The 10,164-nt window shown below is 47.5% G+C and overlaps 1 protein-coding gene across 1 annotated transcript; it reads left to right on the top strand.

Moving 5' to 3' along the window:
* Positions 1-2,549: 2,549 nt before the first annotated feature.
* LOC141072444 (uncharacterized) lies at positions 2,550-7,414 on the top strand. The gene has a single exon (XM_073559709.1). It carries the CDS (start codon positions 3,759-3,761, stop codon positions 6,141-6,143), a length of 2,385 nt encoding a protein of 794 aa, XP_073415810.1. The 5' UTR covers positions 2,550-3,758; the 3' UTR covers positions 6,144-7,414.
* Positions 7,415-10,164: the final 2,750 nt, after the last annotated feature.

Here is a 10,164-nt window from a genome sequence, read left to right as displayed (position 1 = left end):
CGCTGGTCCCCCGGGGGCTCAGCGTCCGAGCGGGCGTCAGCGCAGCACTGTCACTGGTCCAGGGGCTCTTCCGTGGCTGCCGTGCTGCCCTCCCCCCTCTGCCGATGTCCAGGAGAGGCGATCACTCCTGGGTCGCGCCCCTCTGACTTCACGCGCAAGGCACGCTGGGAATGGGCGCGCCCGTGTGACGTAGGGGCAGCGCCGGGATCCAAGATAACAGCACCCATGGGGAAAACGCTGGCCGGCAAAAGATCATCCCAGCGGCGTGGCAGGAGGGGTGAGGGGCTGTGAATGGGCACCGGAGGAGGCTTGAGAGTGCAGTGGATCCCTCTTGGATAGAGGGATGACCACAGAAGACGCACTCATGCCCAGAAAACTTCACAAGGGAAGTGGGGAAAGAGAGCAGCGATGGCAGCAAAAGCTCTCGCCAGATGCAGTGCCGAGCCGCCAGCATACCAGAAGTAGCCGCTCAAGTGGTGGGAGCGGCAGTTGTAAACACGACCGGCATGACTCTGAGACGTCCAGAAAAAGCGTCACGAGTAGTGTTGAGCATTCCGATACCGCAAGTATCGGAATTCCGATACCGACTTCCGATATTTTTTCAATATCGGAATTCGGCATCGGAATCGGAAGTTCAGTTGATTGACGGCCTGACGTCATCATGATGCGCGGTGTGTGCGCATCATGATGCGCCGTCATTTCGGGCCTTCCGGGGGTCTCTGCCGGCCTGCCGGGGGGCTGTGCCGGCCTGCCGGGGGGCTGTGTGGACTGCCCGGGGTCTCTGCCGGCCTGCCGGGGGGCTGTGCACCCTGTGGGGGTCTGTACCGGCCTGCCGGGGGGCTGTGCCGGCCTGCCGGGGGGCTGTGTGGACTGCCCGGGGTCTGTACCGGCCTGCCGGGGGGCTGTGCTGGCCTGCCGGTGGTCTGTGCACCCTGTGGGGGTCTGTACCGGCCTGCCGGGGGGCTGTGCCGGCCTGCCGGGGGGCTGTGCTGATGTCCGGGGGTCTGTGCAAGCATCGTCCGATGGGACTACAAGTCCCATCGGGCGATGCCTGCTACCATGACAGTGATTGACACATTAGCCAATGATGGGACAGTAGTAGTCCCATCATCCGGCTAATGTGTTAAATGTTAAAAAAAAAAAAAAAAAAAAAAAAAAAAAATACTACATACATACTACATACATGCTACATACATACTACATGCATGCTACATACATACTACATGTGGGAATTTCCCACACAGCAATGGCATAAAGTGAGACTAGGGACTTTTTTTTTTTTTAAGTGGCGGAGGAATACAGTGCGGAAGGATACCTACCTTCCGTCATTGGATTCCTGCAGCCAGTAGAGAACGGCAGCAACAGCTGATGCTGCAGTTCTCTACCCAAGATCGTCGTGGGACACACTCGTGGACTGCTTCGGATCGTGGGTGAGTATTTTTGTGGTTTGTTATGTTAATATTTATTCCGGAAAGACAATGGCTTCGGGGAACAATGTGACAAGTATTGGTAAGTATGTTACTCTGTTATATGTACTGTATGTCTATGTATGTATTGTATCTATGTAGTATATATGTGGTATGTATGTAGTATGTATGTTGCATGCATGTAGTATATATGTAGCATGTATGTAGTATGTATGTGGTATGTATGTAGCATGTAGTATGTATGTAGCATGCATGTAGTATGTATGTAGCATGCATGTAGTATGTATGTAGCATGCATGTAGTATGTATGTAGCATGCATGTAGTATGTATGTAGCATGCATGTAGTATGTATGTAGCATGCATGTAGTATGTATGTAGCATGCATGTAGTATGTATATGGTATGTATGTAGCATGTAGTATGTAGTATATATGTGTTATGTATGTGGTATGTATGTAGCATGCATGTAGCATGTATGTAGTATGTATGTAGTATATATGTAGTATGTATGTAGTATGTATGTAGCATGCATGTAGCATGCAGTATGTATGTAGCATGCATGTAGTATATATGTAGTATGTATGTAGCATGTAGTATGTAGCATGCATGTAGTATATATGTGTTATGTATGATGCATGTAGCATGCATGTAGTATGTATGTAGTATATATGTGGTATGTATGTAGCATGCAGTATGTATGTAGCATGCATGTAGTATATATGTAGTATGTATGTTACATGCTACATTCATACTACATGCATGTAGTATGTAGTATGAATGTAGCATGTATGTAGTATGCATGTTGTATGTATGTAGCATGTAATTTTTTTTTTTTTACATTTAACACATTAGCCGGATGATGGGACTACTACTGTCCCATCATTGGCTAATGTGTCAATCACTGTCATGGTAGCAGGCATCGGACGATGCCTGCACAGCCCCCCGGCAGGCCGGCACAGCCCCCCGGCAGGCCGGCACAGCCCCCCGGCAGGCCGGCACAGCCCCCCGGAGCCTGCACAGCCCCCCGGCAGGCCGGCACAGCCCCCCGGAGCCTGCACAGACCACCGGCAGGCCGGCACAGACCACCGGAGCCTGCACAGACCCCCTGGCAGGCCGGCACAGCCCCCCGAAAGGCCCGTACAGACCCCAGAGAGGCTGTACAAGGGCAGGAAAGGGTTTTTCTTATTCCGATACCGGAAGTCCCATAGACTTGAATGGGACTTCCGGTATCGGAATCGGCGATACCGATACTTTTTTTAAAGATCGGCCGATACCATCCGATACGATACTTTGAAGTATCGGACGGTATCGCTCAACTCTAGTCACGAGTGCATCTGAGGAGCCTCCGAGATCGGTACCCTTGATTGACAGCGGTGGTGAGTGATCTACGTGAATGTCACCCTTATGATAACGGGGTTCCATCACTAGGGGTTGCTAGCGGCAAAAATAGAACATGCACCCTATGCAGACACCCACTGGCAGGTCAGTGGCAGAAAGATCTCTGCGCTGACTGTATAAACAAAGCCATATGGGATGAAATCCCTGATTTGGTGACTAGCCGTAGGGCTATAATACAAGAGGAGATGAAAGGCTCCCTAAAGGCAGCCCTTAAAAGGGCGAATAAAAGAAGCCGTAAAAGGGGATTCAGAGGCCTCGCTAGTGCAAAAAGGTCGTGAAAAATCCCTGTCCCCCTCCACCTCCTCTTCCTCTACTCAGTCCTCAGAAGCCTCCTCAGACAGAGATATAGGGAGCCGTCCGTGTTTCCAAAACAGAGGACATGGAAAAGCTGGTCAAAACTGTCAGGTCTACAATGGGCCTTAAGGAGTAAAAGTCTCCTAAATCATGGGAGGAGGTTATGTTTGTCATTTGTCTCAACTTCTGGCAGTTATAACATGGATGAATGTGACACGCATCTCTATTCTCTTCATACAGGTAACCAGCTTTTCCAATCTCTGCTCTGAATCCACTCCTGTGTCTCCATTCAATGTCAGCAAGCAGTTAATCCTGAATGCTATCTATGTGTTTTCAACTCTGCAAACTTATATCTGGTATATAGTTTTTTTTCAACTTACTCTGCTTGTCCCCTTATGTTGTGAGGTCAAGAAACTTTTCAAAGTGCTTTATGATCCATGTAGTGCTGGACATGTGTTTATTTGACCACAACATTTTATTGGGTCCTTGTGTCTCAATTTAGTGTGATTGATTAAGGAGAAGAGAGAGCCAAAAAAAAAACAAAAAAAAAAAACTTAGCCTTAACCTCCCATATATTCAGACATAGCTAGGGGGAGCATTTATGCAGGGGTGGCATTTATGCACATGTAATCGAAGTGCATGTATCAAAGTACTTCTGGCAGTTATAACATGGCAGTTAGACAGGGCAGGAGACAGGTAAGACATTTATATACATCTACACCCTGTACATTTGGAGTACAACTAATATATACCATATGCATTTGTGTAATTTATATCCTGGCCGCTGCATTCACACACATCCACCGCCCTGGCATTAACTCTCCACACTCCATCCATATTGGCCCCTCGCTCCTTTCCTCTCCTATGTATAGCACTCACGCTCTTTTCACATTGTTAAATTGCACAGATCCAGCCAGTCCCACCATTCAACACCAGAGACGCTCTCACAAATCACTTAACCATCTGCTCACTCTTTCTATCCTCCTTCTCCTAGTCGCAGGAGACATTGCTCCCAACCCTGGTCCCCCATGTTATAGAAAGTCAAACCCCCCGACTGCTACACACAGAAACCCCTCTAATCTTATTAATATTCCCTGCATGCCATCTGTCTCTCTTAATTGTGCACTTTGGAATTCTCGCTCAGTGTGTAACAAACTCTCCTTCATCCATGACTTCTTCCTTTCTAATTCTCTTAACCTCCTGGCTCTTACTGAAACCTGGATCCAGCAGTCAGACACTACCGCTGCTGCTGCTCTTTCATACGGGGGGCTACACTTCTCTCATACCCCAAGATCAGACAATAGAGCAGGTGGAGGCGTTGGTCTGCTCCTATCACCAAAATGTACCTTTCAGGTTATCCCTCAACTACCCTCACTTGTCTTCCCTTCTTTTGAGGTCCATGCCATCAGACTCTACACCCCCTTCTCCATGCAAGTGGCGGTGGTGTATCGTCCTCCCGGCCCCTCCCATCAGTTCCTGGATCATTTTGCCACTTGGCTTCCACATTTTCTCTCCTGTGACATCCCTACCCTCATCATGGGAGATTTCAACATCCCCATTGCTCTTCCCCTCTCCCCATCTGCTACTCACCTTTTATCTCTAACCTCCTCATTTGGCCTTTCGCAGCTTACTAATTCTCCAACGCATGAAGACGGAAACTCCCTCGACTTGGTCTTCTCTCGGCTTTGTGCAGTGGATGATTTTGCAAACTCCCCTCTCCCGCTCTCTGACCACAATCTTCTTTCATTCTCTATAAAGAACTGCCAGGCTGCTCAGGTCACCCCCACTGTCCAGACTTATAGAAACATACAGGCCATTAACACCCAGAAACTTCTGAAGAACTTGCAGTCTTCATTGGCCCCTATCTCCTCCCTCTCATGTCCTGATTCTGCATTGAAGCATTACAATGAAACACTTCAAAGTGCCCTGGATGAATTTGCACCTCCTATACATAGAACACAACGCAGACGGCGACAACCCTGGCACATGGTGCAAACACGTTTCCTGCAGCGGTGCTCCAGGTGCGCCGAACGTCTGTGGAGAAAATCCAATCTACACGAAGATTTCATACATTTTAAGTTTATGCTTAGAACATACAACACTGCCCTTCACCTCTCCAAACAAACCTATTTCAACACCCTCATCACCTCACTGTCCAATAACCCGAAACGTCTCTTTGACACTTTTCATTCTCTACTCAATCCAAGAGTACAGGCCCCAACCACGGAGCTCCGAGCTGACGATCTGGCCAATTACTTCAAAGAAAAAATTGACAATTTCCTGTCGGATCTGATCTCCAAATCCCCTCATACCATGCACTGTCCTCCCTCCCCCACTGCATCTCACTCACTCTCTGATTTTGAACCAGTCACAGAAGAAGTAAGCAGGCTCCTTGCATCTTCTCGCCCAACTACTTGCACCAGTGACCCATTTCCGTCACATCTCCTCCAGTCCCTTTCCCCTGCTGTCACCCCTCACCTAACTAAAATATTTAACCTCTCTCTCTCTTCTGGTATTTTTCCCTCCTCATTTAAGCATGCCATCATACATCCACTACTTAAAAAACCATCCCTCGACCAAAACTGTGCCGCTAACTATAGACCTGTCTCTAATCTTCCCTTCATCTCTAAACGCCTGGAACGCCTGGTCCACTCCCGTCTGATCCGCTATCTCTCAGAAAACTCTCTTCTCGACCCTCTCCAATCCGGTTTCCGCTCTTTACACTCCACTGAAACTGCCCTCATTAAAGTCTCTAATTATCTGCTAACAGCTATATCAAATGGTCATTACTCCATGCTAATTCTCTTGGATCTCTCTGCAGCATTCGACACTGTGGATCATCAGCTCCTCCTCACTATGCTCCGTTCCATTGGCCTCAAGGACAACGTTCTCTCACGGTTCTCCTCCTATCTCTCCGACCGCTCCTTTACTGTATCTTTTGCCGGTTCCTCCTCCTCTCACCTTCCCCTTACTGTTGGGGTTCCTCAAGGATCGGTTCTAGGCCCCCTCCTCTTCTCCTTGTAAACTGCCCCTATTGGTCAAACAATCAGTAGATTTGGGTTCCAGTACCATCTCTATGCTGATGACACCCAATTATACGCTTCTTCTCCTGACATCACGCCAGCCTTTCTAGAAAACACCGGCGATTGTCTAAATGCTGTGTCTAACATCATGTCCTCACTATATCTGAAACTGAACCTGTCAAAGACTGAACTCCTTGTGTTTCCTCCCTCTACTAATGTACCTATACCCGACATTGCCATTTCTGTGTGTGGTTCCACTATTACTCCCCAGCAACAGGCCCGCTGTCTTGGGGTCATACTTGATTCCGAGCTTTCCTTTGCCCCCCACATTCGATCACTGGCTCGCTCTTGTCATCTGCACCTCAAAAACATTTCTAGAATTCGACATTTTCTTACTTTTGACTCTGCAAAAACTCTTACTGTTTCTCTTATTCATTCTCGTCTGGACTATTGTAACTCTCTTCTAATCGGTCTCCCTCTTACCAAACTCTCCCCTCTCCAATCTGTCTTGAATGCTGCAGCCAGGATCATATTCCTCATCAATCGTTACACCGATGCCTCTACCTTGTGCCAGTCATTACACTGGCTACCCATCCACTCCAGAATTCAGTATAAACTTATTACCCTCACCCACAAAGCCCTCCATGGCTCAGCACCACCCTACATCTCCTCCCTTGTTTCAGTATACCACCCTACCCGCGCCCTCCGTTCTGCTGATGACCTGAGGTTAGCATCCTCAATAGTCAGAACCTCCCACTCCCGTCTCCAAGACTTTACACGTGCCGCGCCAATTCTTTGGAATGCACTTCCCAGGTCAATACGATTAGTCCCCAATCCCCACAATTTTAAGCGTGTCCTGAAAACGCATTTATTCAGACTGGCCTATCGCCTCAACACATTAACCTAATCTATCCCTGTGTGGCACAGCCAAAAGTTTTACCATAACCAGGTTCCCAGCATCATGTTCCCACATGCTTTATGCATCCATTAGCCCTCTGTGTCTGTACTGTTACACACTTAACATTATGGCTGGTCCATACAATCAGGGCAACTGTTACCACCCACCTTTCGTGTCTACCTCTTTCCTCATAGACTGTAAGCTTGCGAGCAGGGCCCTCACTCCTCTTGGTATTTGTTATAATCTACTGTATGTGATTATTGTTATGCTGTAATGTCTATTGTCTGTACAAATCCCCTCTGAAATGTAAAGTGCTGCGGAATATGTCGGCGCTATAAAAATAAAATGTATTATTTATTATTATTATGTTTGGAGAACTGAAGGGGGGGGGGGGGGGGAAGCACCTTCCCTGTAAATGATAAGCTAAAGGCCTTAATTGACAGGGAATGGGCAAAACCCTGAGAGGTCGGGTGCCTTACCTTCTACATCAAAAAGGTGGTACCCATTTAAAAAGACTCAGAAACCTGGGAAAAAATCCCAAAGATTAATGGTGCCGTAGCTAAATCCTCAAAAAAGGTATTTGTACCATTAGAGGACTCTGGCGTGCTGAATGACCTGCTTGATAAAAAAGCAGAGGGTTTCCTGACGCATATCCAGGAAGCATCGGCAGGTGGATAAAAACCGGCAATAGCTGGTACTCGTACCGCTCGTGCCCTCATGGCCTGGCTTCAACAAATAGAGGACCAGATCAGGGATAAAGTTCCTAGGGATGAAATACTGTCTTATCTGACACTGGTACATGGAGCAGTGGCTTTTCTAGCAGATACCTCAGCAGATGCCGCGAGGTTAACAGCTAGAGCGGCAAGCTTATCAAATGCAACAAGGCAAACCCTGTGGCTTAAAGGGTGACCGGGGGATTTGCCATCAAAACATAGACACTGTTCCATTCCCTGTGACGGCCAGTTCCTCTTCGGGGGAAAAAACTAGAGGAAATTTTGGAGCATGTGGCAGGGGTCATCCCACGGGAGAGAGGGAAAATTTAGGACTTTAAAAGAAGGAGAGGATCGGGCTATATGTTTAAAGGGTCCTCTACTTCCTCCAAAAAAATCTCCCCAATGACATCAGGTCGGAGGTAGGGGGAGGACTTTTTCTCTTCCTTCCCGCCTGGGCAAAATATCTCCCCCAGTACATGGGTCCTGAGCATAATCAAGGATGGTTTAAAAAAAAAAAAATAAAATAAAACTCACCCGTCCGCCCAGGCGAACCTTTATAATGACACCCCAAAGGAAAGCTCAAGAGCAGCAACTGACCCTGGAGACGGAAGTCTTGGGACTAGTGCAAAAACGAGTCCTACAGGGGGTCCCAGTTCAAGAAGAAGGAAAGGGGCTTCTATTTCCCCCTCTTTTTAATACAAAAACCAGACGGCTCTTGGAGGACCATAGTTAATCTGAGGAGGCTCAATTAGTGGGTAGACAATTGCTCCTTCAAAATGGAGTCAATCAATACGGCCACAAAAATCCTGTTCCAGCACTGCCTCATGGCAGTGATAGACTTAAAAGATGCCTACTATCATATCCCAATCCACCGGGGGTATCAAAAGTACTTGAGAGTAGTGCTCTATGTCCAAGGTCAGGTCAAACACTACCAATACGCAGCTCTTCTGTTCGGCCTGGCTGCAGCCCCCAGAGTCTTCACCAAGGTGATGGCTGAGGTAATGTCATTTCTTCGTTCCCGGGACATGGTGATCGTCCCATACCTGGATGACTTTCTTGTCATAGGGAGGTCGGAGACCCATTGCACACACCAAGTGAAGGAAGTGATATTAACGTTACTAAGGCTAGGATGGATAGTAAATGTTAAATATTAATAATCCGTTAATTTCTTATAAGACTCAGTTCTGTAGAATGCTTTAGCTTACATGACATAGGCTATTTTTAAGCTTGGCTCATGGTAGAAAGACAGCTCCATATATGTAGAGACCACGTGCTTTAGGAGACGTATATAATTCATGGCTAACTGTAGAGGTCGCTCTTCTTCCCTCACCATCATGAGAGACAGACACGAAGATGTCGCCTGTGTTGGGCCATGACATGACATAACAGCTGGTATATTACTTGACGGCGATGTGAGAAGCCGAACTGAGACACAGCAGCCATTTGCTATTCAGGATCTCGGAGAGAAGAAGAATACATGTTGCTTTTGCCATGTGGGATCTCAGAGAATGAAGATGGAAAGCTTTTGCTATGAACAATGGACAATATCTCACCTCTTTTTATTCACCTGAATTATTTTGTAATAACCTTTCTTTGATGGAAGAATCCAAATAAACCACTATATTTTTATCTGGTAATTAGTCCTGAGTATTTTACAGGATAAGCATTATTTTACAGTAAACATCCCCAAGTCAAGACTAACACCAGTAAGGGTGAAATCCTTCCTAGGGCTAATACTGGACTCCGAGCGACAGCGCTGCCTCCTACCAGGAAACAATGTGACCAGAATAAGGGCCTAGCTCGCACAGCAATACAAAGGCCAGCTATAACACTGAGGAACGCAATGTCCCTTTTAGGCTAGTTGACATCATGCATACCCGCGGTAGCGTGGGCACAGTACCACTTAAGACAACTGCAGTGGGAAGTTCTGTCAGCGCAGAAACAACTGAAAGGACATTTAGAGGGCGAACTATGTCCCTCCATGGAGGTAAGAAACTCCCTACTCTGGACTATAGAAGAGCATCTAACAACCGGTGTCCCGTGGCAGAAACCAATCGAGGACCTCATTACAACCGACGCAAGTGCCACAGGGTGGGGAGCACACCTGAGATCCCACTCGATACAGGGAACCTGGTCCTCGCTAGAAAAAAGAACTATGGGCAGTAGAGAAAGCCGTGAAACTTTTTCTCCTCTTGCTTCGGTGCCGCCACACCCGAGTCATGATGGGCAATCGTGCAGTGGTAGCTTACATCAACCACCGGGGCAGGGGAAAGAGATCTCGGGGCCTCATGAAAATACCAAATCTACTTTTCCAGTTAGCTGGACAACATCTGTTGTCCATCACGGCACTCCATATAAGGGGTGTCGAAAATACACAAGCAGAATTCCTGAGTCGCAGACACCTAAGACAG

Source organism: Dendrobates tinctorius, unplaced genomic scaffold (genome assembly GCF_039654945.1).
Source record: "Dendrobates tinctorius isolate UK_male_01 unplaced genomic scaffold, ASM3965494v1 ptg000273l, whole genome shotgun sequence".
Classification (NCBI taxonomy): Eukaryota; Metazoa; Chordata; class Amphibia; order Anura; family Dendrobatidae; genus Dendrobates; species Dendrobates tinctorius.
Note: the sequence above shows the minus strand (reverse complement) of the source record. Positions and strands in the feature narration are given on the sequence as shown.

Excerpts from the sequence above, each read along its gene's own strand:
- LOC141072444 (XM_073559709.1), top strand. The coding sequence starts at position 3,759 with ATGTATCAAAGTACTTCTGGCAGTTATAACATGGCAGTTAGACAGGGC.